The sequence below is a fragment of the Nerophis ophidion genome, linkage group LG11, assembly GCF_033978795.1.
Source record: "Nerophis ophidion isolate RoL-2023_Sa linkage group LG11, RoL_Noph_v1.0, whole genome shotgun sequence".
Taxonomy (NCBI): domain Eukaryota; kingdom Metazoa; phylum Chordata; class Actinopteri; order Syngnathiformes; family Syngnathidae; genus Nerophis; species Nerophis ophidion.
This window is the reverse complement of record NC_084621.1, coordinates 35,809,538-35,829,718: the sequence shown is the minus strand read 5'-3', so window position 1 is coordinate 35,829,718 and position 20,181 is coordinate 35,809,538. Positions and strand designations below refer to the sequence as shown.

At 40.1% G+C, this 20,181-nt stretch overlaps 1 protein-coding gene across 1 annotated transcript in view; it reads left to right on the top strand.

Moving 5' to 3' along the window:
• Positions 1–20,181, top strand: part of si:dkey-12j5.1 (uncharacterized) — a 128,358-nt gene that overhangs the window by 4,436 nt on the left and 103,741 nt on the right. Inside the window, 4 exon segments of the mRNA XM_061915747.1 lie at positions 5,917–6,026; positions 6,102–6,225; positions 7,813–7,905; positions 8,476–8,544. Of these exon segments, the coding sequence (XP_061771731.1) occupies positions 5,917–6,026; positions 6,102–6,225; positions 7,813–7,905; positions 8,476–8,544 (396 nt within the window).

The following is a 20,181-nucleotide window of genomic DNA, read 5'->3' as shown; positions in this document are numbered from 1 at the left end:
AAGTTTCAATCAATCAATCAAACTAATAACTCAACCCAGTTTTTACAACTGGGGAAAAACTGCACTTCAAGGTGTTCAATATATATTGAAGTTACATTTTCGATAACAGTATTTTATTTTTGTTTACTTATGATAATTCAACACTTTTGACCTTTCAATTACAATGGTACAAAAATCCCAAAGAGAAATACAGGTTTATTTCGTTTGAGAGGGATACTTGCAATATTATTATTATTGTTAATTTATTATTACATCAGTGTTGAATTTGGTCTCAACAATAATGCTGACAATAATATTTGGGGCAATACGCTGTCCAGCAAAATTTGATATTGGAAAAGGCCGACCAGGAGGTTGTATAATTTGTTGAGGTTTGTTTGTCCGTTAATTAGAAACATAATGAAACTGTGAGTTAATGTCCAAAATGGGATAAGGAATTGGTGATTAGGGTTTAGGGCTGATCCAGATAATCTCTGCTATGTTACTTTAAATTTACATTATGTGCCTCAACTTCTCAGTGTCCGTATCCCAGCAGCCCTGGAACCACTCACAGACACGTAGAGAGTGGATGACTGACAAGAGGGTGCGCTTTGTTTATTGTATTCTGCATTACATAATTCAGAAAGGTTTGTGCAGACTTTGATTACAATTTCAGGAAATATCAGAAATGAAATAAGGAACAATTCATTACAATTTTGGCGTGATCCGGATCACTGTCTATTGAATATTTTGTAAAAGGATTTTTTACTATTGGGAAATGGGGCCTGGCCGAGCTCTGCGCTCTCCAAATGCTATTCTAGTTTTCATAATTGGCCATTGCGAGCAAAAATCATTAACAGCAAAATAAAAATGTTCAGAAATGTTTTTGGACTTTCTTATGTTGCTTTTTTTGAATGGAGTGGGGTGAAAGGCTTTTAGCACCTATTTCTCATTAAGATTATGGATATATATATATTTTGTGAAAGACAATCTTAAGGGGTCTGAATACTCGTGTATAGCAACAATGACGCTAAATTAACAAGTTGCTATGTTTTGTTCTCTGGCAGACCAGTAACATATGAGGTGTGTTGAGAAGCAGTGTCATGGTTATGATGCCATCTACTTTTTTAAATGTTTATGAGACATGTCAAAAAAGTATCATCTAATCTAATCAGTTGTGGTGGTTCATACTTACCGTATTTTTCGGATTATAAATCACATTTTTTTTCATACTCCAGAGCGATTTATGTGTGAAATTATTAACACATTCGCGGAAGAGACGAAGAAAATGTCAGCAATCGTCACACACACGTCAACCAAAAAGAATTCGGCGAGGGAGGGTCATGGCAGAAGTGCATTGTGGGTCATGGGATGCTAACTGTTTTATGCTATATGCTACTGCCGTAGCTATTAAAATAGATAATTTCTACGTTGGCGGTAACTTATAAAAACGGAGACGGGCTGAAAGAAAATAACACCAAAAAGGAAGCTGGACGTAGTGAAATATGCAGCAGAAAACGACAAGAGCAAGCGGCGCATACCTTTTGGAGTTGGCAGAGTTGTTTAGAAGCGACGTCGAGAAAGAAGATTTCATCTGATTTATCGATTAGGAGTGACAGATTGTTTGGTAAAGATATAGTACGTTCTTTATGTTATAGTTATTTGAATGACTCTTACCATAATATGTTACATTAACATACCAGGCACGTTCTCCGTTGGTTATTTATGCGTCATATAACGTACACTTATTCAGCCTGTTGTTCACTATTCTTTATTTATTTTAAATTGCCTTTCTAATGTCTATTCTTGGTGTTGGATTTTATCAAATAAATTTCTCCCAAAAATGCGACTTAAATTCCAGTGCGACGTATATGTGTTTTTTTCCTTCTTTATTATGCATTTTCGGCCGGTGCGACGTATACTCCGGAGCGATTTATAATCCGAAAAATATGGTATGTACAGTACAGTATGTAATAATGATAATGTATTTATGACAAAGACTATTATAAATATTTTTAAATAGGTATACATTTGCTTTTGCTTGTAAAAGGGTAGTACTTGGGTCAAGTAAGAAACCATAACATTTTGATGAGGCTCTGAATAGAGTTGGAGATTGAGGAATGGTTTTCCATGGTCCGAATTGCATCACCCTCCTGTTTGTCATCTCCCAAAAAACAGGAATTATCCCTTTAACTTACTGATAGACAAACATTGATGACATGATCAACATGTTGTAGTTACTGTTGAGAGGTAATACTGTGCATGGTTATTAGGGATAGCTCAATAACACTTCTCCTTGTCTGATACCAATACTGCAACATTGCATATCGACCGATACCAATCCAATCCCGATATCTACCTTTGTTTCTTCATTTCTTGTTATAGTTACATATTTTTAATGTATGCATATATTTTGCTCAGTATAGGCTCCTAGAAACCTGTTAAGTCTGTGTATATTGCTGTTTCAGCATGCCTCATGTGATAGTGATTGGCCCCCAACACGATGGTTGTGGATTTGTTCCTCAGTACCCCTGTGACGAAGTTAAAGTCTCCTTGAGCAAAATACTGAACCCGCAGTTTTTCGTGATAATGCGTCATCAAGAATGTGGTAATAGTGTCAACGCATTTTGAGTACCTTGAAGGTAGAAAAGCGACTAGTACAATCCCATTTGTGACTTTTTCTTTTGTTAAACTCTAGATGCATGTATCTTTTAAAAGCATTTTTGATTGATCACCACACTCATAAAAAATCAAATCAAACTTTACTTATAAAGTGGTTTGCCCACTTAAAATAAATGCAACACAAACTGCTTTACAGACTTAAAAACAATGCTAGGATGAGCCACCTCCACCATCCATCATCAGTCACAGGCTCTCACAAGCTCACACACACACACACACACACATATCAATAAATGCATCTAAAGATGAACTAGGAAAAACATATAGATCCTGATGCTGACACAAATCCCTTTTGGGGAACGCTGGAAAGTAGAACTAATAAAACATGTACAGTGTTGGAATATTGTCTCTAAACTGTCTCACCGCATAACGCACATTGTCTAATAATGTCCAATGTTATCCTCGCCTGCCGAGGTAGTTAAGGAGAATCGTTTGAAAAATTACAAGCGATTCCAAAGAATTAAAACACAGGGAACTGGTTCTGACTCAGAACCGGTTTTCAATTCCCATTCATAGTAAGAACAATGATTAGGAATAAAGGATATAATATGGGTAAAAAATATGAAGATATAAATATATGTACAGTGTATATAAATATATAATAAATAAAAATAGCATAAATAACACAAATAAATAGTAAAGTTTAAATGACTTCAAGCAAAATTAAAACATATTAAAAGTGAGTTATTATGCAAAAACAACTTTTCTTACCTGTTGGTACTTCTTTTTGTGTATTTGGCATTTGCTTTGGTCCCCAACAATTGATATCAAACCTTAGTGGCATGGCGCAGATATCTATAAAACAATCTCGCCTTCCTCCAAACGAATGGTTTGAAATTTGGCCAATTTATGACATTTTTCCCTTTGGTGACGTCATCTGATATCCCCATGTATGGTAACGTTTTACCTGAAGAGCCTTGCGCGTGTTTGCCATTGTATTTTAACATTTTAGTCAAGAAGTTCCTTCTTTATCTTTATCCTTTTGTTGTGGAGCAGAGTGGCTCATACGTGACATGCATCCACCACTGTTGCCATTTCTAATACAAAATAGCGTATAGTTTGAGCTTAATATGTCAGTAGACTATAGGGAAGCACTATAAACAACAACTTGGCTGATGTAGTCGAAGTGGAGACACGTTAACAAGACCACCCACAAAATGGGGCATCCTGAAAAAACGGTCAGAAAGCGGTTTGGTGATGGTCTGTAAAACGTAATTTAACCAAATTGTTGACTTAAGAACCACATTACATTTTCTGTAGACCACAATGAAGTGTTTTAAATGTCAAAAAATAATGTTAATATGACCCCTTTAAATAAAAGCCAAATCAAAAAGGTGGGTCTTAAGCCTGCTTTAAAAACATGAACATTTTCTGCAGCTTCGAGGTCCTCCTGCAAGCTGTTTGGAGGCCATAATAGTGGAAAGATGCCCTCCCATAAGTCTGTGTCCGGACTATTTGAATAATTAGGAGACTAGTGCCGGAGGATCCCATGGTCCATGAGGGTTCGTAGGTTAAAAGCAAATTGGAAAGATAAGAAGACCCAATACCATAAAAGCATGTATAAACCATAAGAAGAAAAATCCTAAAAAAAACAAGGAGCCAATGCAGTCATTATAACACCTGTGTGATGTGGGCCCGCCTTCTGGTCTTTGTCCGGATATGTGCAGCAGAATTTTGAAGTATTTGGAGGGATGCACTATTTTTTTAGGAAGACCGAAAAGCAGAGCATTGCAATCATCTGCACGACTAGTAATACAGTTTGATGATAATAAAAGCATGCATTTTGCATCTCTGTGTTGCCCTGAGAGTGAATAGGGCAAACTCTGGCCATATTCTTAAAATTATAAAAGAATATTCATGTTATATTTGTGTTATGTGCTGAGATTCGGAAAAAATGCCCATACTTTTCACTCATAGTAATAATGTACAGTGGGAACCAATAGATGCTCTCCGTAGACACTCGCAATTCTAAAAATAAACGTAGTCAGTTCAACATGAGGGGCAGATTGTTTTTCATAAAAATTCAGGCTCCTCAACTGTCAGTCGGTTCTTCTTTCCATGGATAATATTTGAGGCTCTCACTTTTTACACTTACTGAATGTTCACAAAAAAATCTACCAATATGGCAGTAGATTGAATGACTCTTGCCCAGGCTCAGCTTTCTTAGCACTAGTTGACTGTAATAACTCTGCATGGGTTTGCAAATGTTTGATCACATTTGTGGTGTTGTAATGTCTAATTTTGCTCCCGCCAATGAGACACTCGCACCGCAGAAGTTACAGTTTGTCTTTTCTCTTTTTTGCATGTAAAGTAACACCACACAGCTAACATCACATCAACTTTTGGGTTGCACAAATAATCGATTATAAATTGTAACTGAATTATCTAATTAGGACTATGTTTAAAAAATAAAATAAAATGTCAAATCAAATTTCCACTCAATCATGTCTGGCACCTCCAGGCTGTAGAGTAGACTCCTCCTTCCTTTGAATTGTCTCGATAGATATATAGCGCTCCCCACACACGCCTGTGTTACCAATATACTATATATTTTTTTGCGGTAGTAAATGAAAAAGAGGAATGTGTCTTGTGTCATGCATTTATCCGGTACTCCCATAAAAGTGGTCACAAAAGATGGGAGTATTTGCAACGTGAGGGAGAGCAGAGATATGCCCCCACAAGCCTAGTGTGTATGCATTAACGCCGCCGTGCATAGCATACAAAAACATCCTCCAGAAGCGTAAAACCCAACCAGTGTGAGAAAGACAGAGTTTAGAGACAATATTCTATCATGTGGTGACAGTTTGCCTCTTTCGTAAAATAAGTAAACCCGGGGGAATTTCAAATGAAATGCACTAAAAAAAACATTAAAAGATGAAACAAAAAGCAAAAATACATGGGATTAGAAGAAAAGATTAAACGTTGATACTAATAACAAAGGCACAAAAACTTGTCATTAAATATGTTGTATTTTGTAGCCCCCCCCCCAAAAAATAATTATCGAAAACCGGTTTTCAGTGAAAAAAATCAGATTATTGTTTTTGGCCAAAATCATGCAGGCCTACAGCGCTTAATTAATTGACACTTGTCTCTATGTGTTTGAAAACTACTGTGCTATAATGCTTTTCGTATTGAATCCAGTACATTTAGATAGTATCAGACCCATAACTATACTGAGTCCATGGTCATTAAACCATTGGTTCAACAAATACATCTTTTCCACATTGCTGTGTATCTAAAAATAATTTTTTTTTTCAGGCCCAGGCTGAAGCTGCAGCACCTGCCGGTGAGGACCCTGAACGCCCGACAAGGAAGGATGCGAGCGTGGCGTACTGCTCCGTTGCAGAGATTTACCTGACGGATCTCTGGTAATTGAGAACATAGTTTGACTCGTGACATATTTGATGTCTCAGCTTTGTTTAATGAGTTGTCTCGGTGTGCAGCATGGAGGAGGGAGCCGCTGACAAGTGCAAAGAGTTAATTGAGAGAGCGTTACAGTATCACCCTGACAACCCTGAAGCCCTACAGCTCATGGCCAGCTACCTGTTCAGTACAGAGAAAAATAAGGTCAGCGCACACACACACACACACACACACACACACACACACACACACACCCATGTACACACATACACAAATATATTTGAAATTAATTAGCACCACATTAAAGCAGGAATATGCTGAGCTAATTATTCTTAGCCAATTGAATTGTATGCCATCAATCAGCGGATGGCCATGTCGATAGGAATGATAATTATCAGGCAGATCTTTGAGGTTACGCAATTATCCGATAATGAGATAGTTAACCATGGAAACTAATGAAAAAAAATGTTCCTGAAATGTTGAGTTTTTGTGTTTCCTCTGTTGAAAAGAGAAAACTGGAAATTGTGCTGTCTCATGTTGGATGCTTGCATGTTCGAAATAAACTCACTCAACTCAACTTTACTGTTGTTTATCGCATCATTCAATATGTAACCCATGAAGCCAGCATCTGCACTCTAAATTTCAATTCCCCTGTTGAATTGTTCAAAAATACATTATTTCAGGAGCGAGGTGAAGCCATCGCACATAGAGTGAAAAGTCATGTAATCCTTAATATGTGGTCTTTTCAAGGTTTCACAAACCTGTATCCCTTTGTACACCTTTTCATTTTTAAACTTTAAATTTTACATATAATAAGTAATAAGAGGAAAACTTGATGTACCGTACAAGTAAACACACATCACAATAGTATAATGTTATAATTTAATTATCTGGTCTCTTGTCATAAAAGTTAGCACCTAAATGAAAGACGGTTATAAAAACGGCGACATGTGTGGGCGCCTGTAGAAGACGGTGCTCTACTTAAGTTAAAGTACCAATGATTGTCACACACAAACTAGGTGTGGTGAGATTTGTCCTAAGGATTTGACCCATCCCCTTGTTCACCCCCTGGGAGGTGAGGGGAGCAGTCAATGAACACCTTGCAACAATGACTTTAATTGAAACGGAATATAATTAGTTGTCTGTCTATCTGTGTTGGCCCTGTGATGAGGTGGCGACTTTTCCAGGGTGTACCCCGCCTTCTGCCCGATTGTAGCTGAGATAAGCGCCAGCGCCCCCCGCGACCCCAAAAGGGAATAAGCGGTAGAAAATGGATGGATGGATATAACACCATAACAATTACCATAACAGGGTCTTCTTTGTTGTAAATAAAGATATCAAAGTTCAGATCATAGATGGGCCAGACTAGCAATTTCTTGTGAGCCTTTTTTATGTGTGAATTTTGTCTCAATAATTTTGCCCATAATGTGTAAGTCGTTGAATTAAACCTGTTGCAAATGGTTTCTTATGTCTCTACAGCACTTTGACCAACTGGGGGTTATTTTTAAACATGATATATAAATAAATAAACTGAACTTAACTGAAATAATAGTTTCTTAACTATAGGGGGCAGGCTGGTTCCAGACATTTGTCAGGATCCCACATCCAGCAACCACAAATCTAATGGCACTCCTCTATACACTATAGTTAAAACTAACCCATCAATTTTTCATTCTATTAATAACTTTTATTTGAGCAATTAAAAACAAAAATGTTAATCATCGTACATTTTAATACGTCAATATTAAGTGCATATCTGCACCTATTTTTAATGACCCATTTCGCTTTCAGGAAGGCAAAGAATACTTGTTGAAGAGTGTCCGACTGTGGTTGCCCACCCACGAACGTACCGCAGCTTCCGCCAGCCTCGGAGAAGATGTGCAGGTGAGTTGGATGCAGGCTTGGCGCCATTGCTAACATCAGCCGGCGCTGAGATGATTCACGTTTATATATAAAACACTTTGGACTAACAGGATTGTTACAGCGATGCTTTGCCGCCAGCACAAAAACAAGGACAACCTCAGAGATAAAAAAGTAGTAGAAGATATTTTTTCCAACCCATGAAATCTTTTGTGTGTTGTGCATGAAGAGGGCAAGTGAAGGTAACGTTGGACAACATATTTCAAAAGGAGTACAACTTCAACGAGTGTGATAAAGAGGTATCAAAAATAGAAGTCTTTCTTTTAATGTGACCTGAGTTTGCATACATAAATTAAGCAAATGAGCTACGATGATTGGATAAATCAGTGCTGGTTACAGCGTCGCCGTTGTGTCCCTTATCTTCCACAGCAGCTTGATCCCAACTGCGACCGCTGTCATGTTCCCTGTGATTAACAACCACGTGGCCACAGAACCCCCTGTACCTTGAAATTGGATCTTGCCATAATCGCGCAGCAACCATGCTTGTGTAAACACTCACCACATGATGTTGTCTTTTCCTTTCCCGTCTCACAGAACGAGATCCCACCGTACGAGTCTCGTATCGCCACGGCCAAGCTGCTCATCGAAGCAGAGGAATACGAGGTAAAAAGATGTGTGCTGAGCTCAAACATGAGGCTCTTTGCCGTCGCCCTTTTTGGGTTTCATTGCAGGAGTGTGACCGAGCGCTTTTGCTTTCTCGTGAATAGCTTGGAAGGTGAGAAGGTCATGGCTGATCTTTATCCCCTCCAGAATCTGTGTCAATAATTTAAGGCTGATATTTGGAGAATAAGGCAAGGCTATATGGCTGCCTGAGGAGAGAAAGGACACACAAAGAAAATATGGCATTCAGCAAAGCCTATCCTCCAAGGTGGAAAAAAACAAAACTAAATACTGTCTGATTGCCAGGATGTGATAATGTACTGGAGAAAGGTAGAGATGCAAATTAGAAACATGGTTTATCCACAGCACTGGGTCTAGTAAACCAGGAGTTCTTAACTTTTTTGACCTCAGGGCTCAATTTTTCCACTCCGAAGGGGCCAAGGACCCACTCAAACATTAATGGATTAGTAATCTACTCATGATATTAATTATATTCAATAATTATATCTAGCCTACTTACAGTTTAACAGAATAAACCTAGTCAAAGGATATTAAAGTATTTGTTTATCACAAAGACTATCAAGGTTTAGACTGATTTACAAAAATAAATACCAATCAAATTTACTGCAAATGAAAAGACTCATAAAAATAGATGAACAATTAAATAAATTGCAATTACACCCTGCTAAAACAAATACATTCTAACTAAATTATTAAATTATGAATGTGTTTCTTAACTAAACTGTCAATAAAATGTAAGTGCAAATGAAAATACAGCGTCATCACTTTAGTCATATTTTTTTGCGCTTAAAGTTCTCCGTGACTTTTTAACCCTTTAGCTGTGTTTGATATTATAAGTACTGCCACAAGTGGTGTAAGAGTTTATTACAACTGAGTACCACTGTGGCCGTTTCGGACCACACCTGAGAAACATGTTTTCTAGCGGCCCTCCAATGGTGCTCGTGGCCCAACAGGAGGCCCCAGCCCTATGGTTAAGAAACACTGTAGTAAACCACTCTGTCTCTCAGCAGACTGTCTTTATCTTTTTTGGACAATACACATTTTACAGTCCTGAATGGAAATCCGAGTATTTATGTATAATCTGGCCAGAGGTATACTGTAATGCTCTTCTCACCACCTATAGTAGGATGTACAACTGGACTTTGACTTAAATTAGTGGGATAAAATACATCTTTGATGGCCAAAATGTGTGACATTATGCAAAACCTTTGGTCAATCAGTAAAGATAAACCTGTCTGCATGTATTGCATTTTTCTTGGCTTTCATTTGCTAAATTAAGCTTAGAAAGAAAATTTAAAAAAAGGTGAAGACTATATCAGGGAAATTACTCTACTGTATATGAAGTGGACACATGCTGTACTGTAAGTAATAATAAAACAGTGGAACCTCTAAGGTCAAACAATGATTGTACTGTAGTTCTAGACTCAAAACAAGTTTTCCACTCAAATAATATAAGTTAAATTTCAAATTAATTACAATTGTATTTGTATGGCTCATTCAAAACAATCCCTGGTAACGAAAGTGTTGTTCAGCAATAAAATCAAATTAAATATAATGAATGATAGTGTCAAAAAATAAAATTTATGACAGCCCAATGACGAAATATTATACATGTGCAGAGAAACAAACCTGCACAGACTTCCTGCATCTGATGGCATAAGTATGCCTAATTGTTAATCTGCTCAGGTGTGCCTCCTTGTACTGCCACTCTCCAAAAATCTAGGGGTTTGGCAGAAGAGAAAATTAAAGAGGAATTATCCTAAATAAATGCAGTGATATTCAATACTAAAAAATTTTACCAAATAACACAATGGGACAAAATCCAAAAGTACAATTTAACACCCTAACCGATTTTTACACTTCCATGACTGTTTAGACAGTTTTATGATTTGTTAACAGTTAGACTCTCAAGTGGATTATTTCTGTTTCACCCTTATAATGTTATTAATTTTCTCTACCGACAGTAAAAAATAGCATATATCTATATCTTAACGAAAAAATAATGCCTTGTGTGTTGTTTGGAACAGTTGGTAAAGGCTATGTGCAGTAAAACTTTTCATGAACTCAACTCACCTTAATATGTGTTCCTAAATTTGTGTTCCACCTCTTCGATAAGGAGAGCAGTTATGATTTTGGTTTACAGCTTAAACAATTCAAAACAAAGGTTTTGGACATTGTTTTCTCGAAATGGATGCATTTGTGTAAATATGGCCAAGGCCAAGCATTATTGTGGGTGTCCTGCAAGTCATCTTTATCACTAAAGGGGCGGCATAGCGTAGTGGGTAGAGCGGCCGGCCAGAAACCTGAGGGTTGCAGGTTCGCTTTCCACCTATTGACATCCAAAAAATCGCTTCCGTTGTGTCCTAGAGCAGGACACTTCACCCTTGCCCCCGGTGTCGCTCACACTGGTGAATGAATGATGAATGAATGACAGGTGGTGGTCGGAGGGGCCGTAGGCGCAAACTGGCAGCCACGCTTCTGTCAGTCTACCCCAGGGCAGCTGTGGCTACTGATGTAGCTTACCACCACCAGGTGTGAATGAATGATGAGTCCCACTTCTCTGTGAGCGCTTTGAGTGTCTAGAAAAGCGCGATATAAATCTAAGTTATAGAAAGAAAAATCTAATCAGTGGGAGAGAATTCCTCTATTTTTCAAGTGTGTTTTATTAAAATATTTTTTGAGTGGTCCCTCATCGACATGTAAATAAATAAATGAATAAATGGGTTGTACTTGTATAGCGCTTTTCTACCTTCAAGGTACTCAAAGCGCTTTTACACTACTTCCACATTTACCCATTTACACACACATTCACACACTGATGGCGGGAGCTGCCATGCAAGGCGCTATCCAGCACCCATCAGGAGCAAGGGTGAAGTGTCTTGCTCAGGACACAACGGACGTGACGAGGTTTGTACTAGGTGGGGATTGAACCAGGGACCCTCGGGTTGCGCACGGCCACTCTTCCACTGCGCCACGCTGACATGAGTACATGTCTGTTATGATTTTGCTTTCTAGTTTCAATCACCCGCCTTATCTTGTCTTACACTGGCCAGTCCGTAATGTTTTGCCCTAACCTTAACCAATTGTGACTCGAACACCAACAAATCATCATGGATTTTCCCCGTATGTATCGACGTTCTCATTTATCCAGGTCATTGTATTTTCTCCATATTTTTTTTATCTGGATTCACAGTCCATTTTGTCTCTTTTTAGCCTTGAGCTTTCAAATAAGCTTCCTCGTTACATGGGTCTAAACCAAAGACTATAAACATGGGACCCATTACCTCCCTGCTTGGCACTCAGCATTAAGGGTTTGAATTGGGGGTTAAATCACCATAAATGATTTCCGGGCGCGGCACCGCTGCTGCCCACTGCTCCCCTCACCTCCCAGGGGGTGATCAAGGTTGATGGGTCAAATGCAGGGAATAATTTCGCCACATCTAGTATGTGTGTGGCAATCATTAGTACTTTACTTTACTTAAAAGTAGCTAAGCTACATGTTCAAAAAGTAGCAAAGCTACAGACAAGCTACCGGAAAATGTAGTTAAGCTACGTAGCTTAGCTACATGTAGCTTGCTACTGCTCATCACTGCTAATGAGTCATTGGCAATCAAAACAGACTTCTCACTTTTGGTGATTCATGCTTGGTAAAGCATCGAAATGAAGCTGCATGTCCTCTCATATTACTTTTGTCACAGCACACTTGCTCGGTTAATCATCCATCAATTCCTTACATTAATGACAATGATTTTTGCAGCTGAATGCTGTCTCTTCAGTGCTGAACTTCATCCTCATTAGTGTTTGAAGTCGTTCTCTGTGATTACCGCCGTGCTAACAGCAGTTCAGCTATTACCTGTTCTGATTCACTGATTAATTTGCCCTCTCTGTTGTCGTGTGGTTTATGGTTATTACGGGGAGTGATGGCGGTGGAAGTGGGAGGGCAGAGGATGAGCTGTCGGGTATCTCTGGGAAATGACAGCATCTCCGGTCCACAGTTTCTGACATGTCGTTTGTCTTCATCCGGCTGCCGGTGTCACCAGCTGCAGACACTTCATAAATAATAGCATCTGTGTGTTATGCTGCGCAGGAATGGATGCATTTATATGCATTTATACTTGTGTGCACGTGCTTGGGATGTTTGCTCTTCAGCTATTAAGAAGTTTGAATGAGAACAAAGGTGAAGGTGTTGCGGCTGAGACAGGAGTTAAAGTACAGTTAAATCAAGAGTGTCCTCGCCGCTTGACAAAAAAACAAAAGTTTACAACGGTCCAATTGGTCCAAAATTACCCACCCATCATGCCATACCCCACCGCCAATGTTGACATCAGCAAGCTGCTCACCCACACAACGCCCTGAACAGCGAACATTGGGATTTACCGTATTTCCTTGAAATGCTGCCGGGGCGCTAATTATTCTAAAACCTCTTCTCACTCCTGCGCTTACCAAAGGCAGGCGGTAAAAGTAAGCATGCACTAATTATTTTAAAACCTCTTCTCACTCCGGCACTTACCAAAGGCATGGAGTAAATATTTGAGTGTGATGTAAGGATACCATCAGGAAAGGCACATTCAATAAAAAAAAACGTTATGGTCTTACCTTTACTTATAAATATAGTCCATGCCAGTTCCTTCTGATCAAAAGCATCGATAACTTGTGTATATAAGTTTTCCTTATCTTTCTTCAGTTTTAAGTCTCGATGGAGATGTTCCTTTATTACCTCCTCCAGCACATATCACGCCACTCATTTCACTTCTTCTGCAGCCGAGTAGTCGCAAGAAGGACCTTAAATCTTACTGAATAGCTCTTAATCTTCTTCCCCTTATTTTCAGATTCAGAATCAGAAAAGTTTTTATTGCCCTTGTTTGAGAACGGGTTCACAAACTAGGAATTTTACTTGGCGCAATCGTGCAACATTAAAGACATATAACACAGAATAGAATAACATGAGCTGCAACTGAGCTATCAGATCCTTTTATTGTTCACGTGTCTGATGGATGGCCGAGGGGAAAAAACTGTTTAGATGGCGGGAGGTGTGGGTCTGGATGGACCGTAGTCTCCTGCCTGAGGGAAGAGGGGAGAATATTTTGTGTCCAGGGTGAGAAGAGTCAGCTGTGATCCAACCCACACGCCCCCTGATCCTGGAGGAGAACAGGTCCTGGAGGGGTGCAAGTTTGCAGCCAATCACCTTCTCAGCAGCACGTACCATGCGCTGCAATCGATGATTGTCCCAGACTGTGGCGCCGGGGAACCACACGGTGATGGAGGAGGTGAGGATGGACGCGATGGCTGAGTAGAACTGCACCAGCATCTCAGTCGGCACTTTTAGTTTTTTAAGTTGCCGCATGAAGTACATCCTCTGCTGGGCCTTGATGAGGGAGCTGATGGTCGGCTCCCACTTGAGGTCCTGGGTGATGGTGGTGCCCAGGAAACGGATGGAGTCCACAATGCAGACGGGGGTGGGAGAGTCAATCAGGGTGAGGGGGGATGGTGAGGCTGTGACTTTCCTGAAGTCCATGATCATCTCCACTGTTTTCTGGGCGTTCAGCTCCAGGTTTTTGAGGCTGCACCAGGACGCCAGCCGGTCCACCTCTCCTGTAGGCGGACTCGTCGCCATCCGAAATGAGCCCGATGCGAGTACTGTCTACCGCAAACTTTAGCAGCTTCACCGACTGGTGACTGGAGGTGCAGCAGTTTGTGTACAGGGAGAAGAGCCAGGGGGAAAGTACACAGCCCTGAGGAGTACCAGTGTTCGTGGTTCGACTGTCCGAGACAATCTTCCCCAGCCGCACATGCTGTCTTCTGTCCGTCAGGAAGTCATTGATCCACGATTTCAAATTACCGGTATTGAAATCAGCCTCCTCCATTTTGAAAATGATGACAGGGGAAGTGTCACTCGTGACGTCACGAGTTTGACCCGGCGGTAATACTAAGCATGCGCTAATTATTTTGCAATCGAGTTTGACCCGGCAGTAATTCAAGGCAGGCGCATACTATATGCCCGGCTGCAATTCAAAGACATACGGTATCAGTGAAGCAAACACATCTCTGAAGTGCCAGATGCCATTGAATGTGTGAGCTTTTGTCAACTCAAGTCGGTTACGACTACAAACTAGACCCTAGTCAACTTCATTATTCAACTTTATTGTCAATTCTTCTCATGTACAAGACATACAAGGAATCGAAATTACGTTTACAGCACTGTACCACACAAGAGCAGACAAACATTACAGGGAGACAGAACAGGACCGGTGACGGCTCAGCCAACTTCCGGCACCCTTTAAAGAGGTGGGAAACGGGTAAACTTTGCGGGGCCGTGCAGATGAGTAAAACAAATATTCAGTCTTAGGGAGGGGCTCCAGATTGAGGCCGGAGAAAAAAATTCAGTACTCATAACACACAAACAAGTTACAAATAATTCACAAGACTTGCAACAGAGGAGAGGGAGTGGGGGCTACAATGGCAGGCTGTTGCTTTTTAAGCGCTGCCCAGCCATCCATCACCCCTAAGGGATTCAAGCGCTGCTGAAAGTGGTGTGTGTGTGTGTGTGTCTCTGTCTGTCTTAGTCTTTGTGTGTCTGTTCCTCTTGTGTCTCTTGTGTCTGTGCATATGCCCATTGTCCAGGGTGTAGTGTCGTTGTGTCTATAGGCCTGGAGTTGCAGCAATAGTTGCGTCAGGGAAGCCAGTCTCCCCAGGACCTTTTTTCCTCTCCGAGAAGATTTAGTCAATTGAGTCGAGAGTCCAGCTAATCAATTTCATGTCTGGTGTTTAGATTTCGGAGGACAGCGCAGAGAAAGAGGCTCTTAAAAAGTGCAGACAGGACAAGACATGAGAGGAAGCAGGGAGAGACAGAGAGAGGAAAAATGTGACTGGCTCCACTAAGTGCCAAGCCAGAAAAAAAAAAAAAACAGTGAAGACATCGAGCATGCAGATAAGCTTCCCTAAGACGGTGTCTGACAGCGTGTGCCGAATTTATATGTTTATGCAAAACAATTGTTGCGGCAGAAAAAATCAGCATTACATTTAGATTTGGATTTCACAAGTTGGGTATTGCATTATTTAGTTTAATGTTTACTTTGTATGTTCTGGTCCGCTACTAGAAATCACAAACACTTCAGATTAAACTTGTGTTCGTATTCCCTTTGCACAGGTTTAGGTCAACAAAATATTACTACCTTCGAGTGGCGCAAAAGACTCCTTGTTCGGATTTTTTTATTTTTTTTTACCTGTTCATGAATCATATTGCCGTGTGAAGGCCAACTCGCTCTGATCTCCCATCTTTTGGCTGGCTGGTCAGCCACTTTGTGCTGTCAATCATTTTCATGTTGGCAAGACGGCATCTCCAGAAAGCCAATCAATGAGTTTGTGGGTGTTCTAAAGGTGCCAGCTTCTTCAGCCTGAGCTGTCATTTTCCCTCTGGTGCAAGCGTTTGACTTGTCTCCAGTTAATAACTTATTTTTGGTTGTTAAAGAGTGCATGGGACAAAAACTGCCTTCTGGGGAAAAAAATAATTTGGTGCCACAAGGGTGTGGCACCAAATTCGCCGCCCCTGGCTCGATTGTACATTCCTGCAGTCAGCATGCATATTGTGCCCTCCCTGAACACCTGCGACATCTGGTATTGCACGGTGTGATAAAACTGCACATTTTGGGGTGGCCTTTTATGTTGACCAATAATAATCCATCCATTCACCCATTTCTACTGTTTAATCAGTATCTTGATATGCTACACCTGTGAGATGGATGAATTATCTCGACAAAGGACAATTTACCAGAGTATGAAAACTGCAGTCAAAGAGAATAAGACCACTTTTCACAAATTATCTCTGTATTGTCACAGTTTGGAATGGTATTTTATTGTAACGTGTAAAATAAAGAGGTTTACTTGTTCATTGCTTTATTGCACCATCTGCCTCCATGAACCCAAAGTGTGTTGGGTGTTTTGTAAAATCTACCTGGGCTTTAAACACTCAAGAGCTATGAAAGCTTTAATTTTTTTAGATGGAATGCAACAACTTTGCAACAACCATACGAATGAGAAAATACGTATTTAATAGACCCCCACAGTGTGCTAGCCATGATCTCAATGACTTGTGAGAGAGATTCAATTGAAAGTATTATAAAAAAAACAGGAAAATACTTTCCATTGGTTAAAGTACAATCTAAACTGTTAGAACTAATACATTATTTTTCTATAACGAGAAGTTGCATGTGTGCAATTTTCCGGGTTATGTAATTTTTCAAACAAAAGCATTTGATTGGACTTTTTCTAAGATGTTCTCTCCTTTTGATTGCTAATTCAATGGGTTTGTTTACGCTCCGCAGGATGCTGTAGTAATGACCAACAAAACAATGTGATAATCGACTGAGTGGAGACAGCCTTTGTGCTGCTTCTCTTGGTTTTAGAATACTTTGGAGCACAACAAAAAGTAGATTATTTCTGTTTATTTAGTTCAATGTGTCCATTGTGTATAAAGCCAGACATAATCGTTCGATTTGTATTCTTTGCATTTATAGCATTTAACATTAAGATCCAACAAGAAAGTCACTTGGAGAACCTACCTCCCAGTAGTAAAAAAAAAAAAAATCAATGAATTGGGCAGAGTAGCAGCAACAGCTTCTTTCAAAGCCAATATTGACGTGTTTTTTCAGCATAAAGAAAGTAGCAGTATATTTATGCGTAAACATAATGTCTCTAAAGCCAACAAGTCAGTGTTATTTTCTGTTGTACTTTGGAATTGCAGGCACATGATTGGGATGTCATCAGACAAGGACAAACCATAACTTAAAGTTTAACTCATCCACAAGCACGCACTAAAGACAGTATTTTGAAACTCTTCTCCCTGTCCAGTTTTTTAGAACAAACGTAAGCATTTGCGTGTGGACAAGTGGCATATGAATTTTTAATTATTTGTTTGTGTGGACATGACTTAAAGGACCCACAGCATACAGTTGACTGAAAGATATCTTAATGTATTTTTTTTATTTTTGCAATATCAGTTAATTTTTGAGTACTTGGTGGATAACTAAGTGCACCTGGAATTCCCCCTTTGCATTGCCAGGTTCGAGTTGTTGCCCCCTCTTGGTTTGACGTCATATACAAAATTGGAACCCATTTCCCTGCATAGACGGTGTTGATGAAGGCATGTGTTTTGTTGCCCTTGTTCATGAATACTTAAAAACTGATATGGATATCGAGCAAAGAGGAAATAGTCATTTTCAGACCTCCTTGCTCTTCCATCTCCTCTTCCATAGAGATTATAGCCTGTGTTTCCCCATGTTCTTTCAGCATTTCCTCGAACATCTTGAGGAAAACACCAATATAAAAGGAGACAAAATAAAATACTGGTAAATTATTTTCTTTTTGTTTTGTTTTTGGGCACCAGGTCTGCTCTTTTTTTCTGTGTTTTTCCGCAGGTTCTGACTCAGTCTTTCTCCCCCCCGAGGGTGCTACTGATTTTCCGTATTTCATGGGTTCTAGTCTATCCAAAATCTGACCAAAACCTTTCTTCTTCGAAGTCAGAATCCTTAAAGTGATTGCTGTAAATTATACTCTCTGAGTCCATCCCATTTTGTGCGAGTCAATTTGACTGGAGAGGTCCATACTTTCCTCTTATTGCCATAATTTGGAAATGTATGCAGTCTGACCTTCTTTAGTTGTACAGTTCTGCTACTACCTGTAACAATGCATCTGGCAGACATATTTGGTCATTCGTTCAAATTCTGCACAAAAAAACACATGAATCAGAATTAAAATGCTACCAAAACACATACCCGCAATATGAAATCGCCTCCAGTCTTTTGTTAATGATGTCAGCAGGCTGATGCAGGCCCGTACATACTTTCTCACTGGCACTCATCGAGGGCGGACACTCCCTTTTCCTCGCCCTTATCTCCCTTGTCTCTCCTGCTTGTTTCTTTGGCTTGTCTTTTCTTAACTTTCGTGTTGCCGCTTTTTGCACTGCTCTCCCAATCTCAACATTGGAACTGTTTAATTGGCCTCAGCGAAATTTGTAAGATCTTAGGTTTGGGGGAACATGCTTGTTTTGACGGAGTGGTTGTTGGACACACGACGGACTGACACACGACGGACTCCTCCTTGGGAGAAGGAGTGAGTGCCGCTTGCCTGGCAACCCTTACAGTCGAGGACGTGAAGATATCACCTATTCGGATTTAGGGAGTAAGCGTTGCTCTGGTTTGTCGACAAATTGGAAGTTGTTGACAGTCTTCAAAGTACCCCAAATCTGCCACAAAGGATTGGAGGATGCGGGAACACTTTGTGATGTGGATAACACCGGACTGTGTGCCCTGCAGAATGAATTTTGAGGACCAGTCATAGACAATTTAGAGTGAAAAGCAAATTTGATATTTACTCTCAAACAACATTCTAACTTGGATTGTTTTCCTGGTATCGAGACACTCGAAGTACAGTGTGGCGAAGACACAACAAACTCCCTTCTTTCCTCTGGACACACATCTGTTGTTGACTTTGGACTGACTAGCGACTGCACAACATGAAGGAAGGCTTACACACAGACATGCCTCCAGAAAAAATATGCACCACACACACATAGCCCACTCCCTATCCAACGCCCTTGACGCAAATCCCTAAGGGGTGATGGACGGCTGGGCAGCAACTGAAGAGCGGCAGCATGCCACCGTGGCCCCCACTGCCTCCCCTCTGTTGCAAGTCTCGAGATGTATGTTGTAATATGTTTATGTGCTTTGCTATAGAGGTTTTTTCCCCACTCCAGACTGGGCTCCTAATGGGAGATTGTATTTTTTTTACTCATCCTTCCCCAGCATTTACCTTTTTACCCAACTTTTACGGGGCGCCTTGTGGCGATCCATCAGCGTTCCTGTTCTAGAACCATGTACACTGTTTCTTTGTCTAATCTTCAACAGGTTTGTGCTGAAAACAAAGTTTTGTTGTACTTGTGCAATGACAATAAAGACCTACTTACCTACCTACCTATTTTGGAGCTAAAAGTACCTTTTAGACAATTTTTAGGTCCTGAATTAAAAAATAAGTACCATTGTTGTCAGCATTAAAGGGATTCTTTGAGAAATAAGTTAAATAATACTATTTTAAAATGAACAGTGTCAATGGTGGTGATATGATGCAATGGTGCAGCTTCATTGTATATTGTTATGTTCATATTTTCCTGGTGGCTGTTTGGTCCTTGGGAGTTTACTTTGGCATTACAGTCACTGGCCACACTAATTCACCTTAGCAGGCGGGCGTACAGACAGACAGACAATCTCTTGACAGCTGTTAAGGTGTCTTTCGGCATATTTATGCGCTGATGGCTACGTTCTCTTCCCCGCTCTTGTCACTCTTGTTTACTTTTTATGGCATTGAACGTTGGTGTCGTGAAATGTAGCTCACGGAGGCGCTCGGTTTGTACTTCCCAATGAGTTAGACCTGCCATCCATGGGATTTATTAAGTGTCTTTGCACGTGTGTTTGTGTTACATATGTTTGCCCTGGCTTGTAGAGTGATTTGTCTTTATCTTATGTCTGCTGCTGCACACTGGTAAAATGCTTCTGTTAAACCAAATTGCTTCCAGATTGCAGGAACTGCACAAAGCAGCTATTAAAAATTAGTTCCTCACTATAAGTG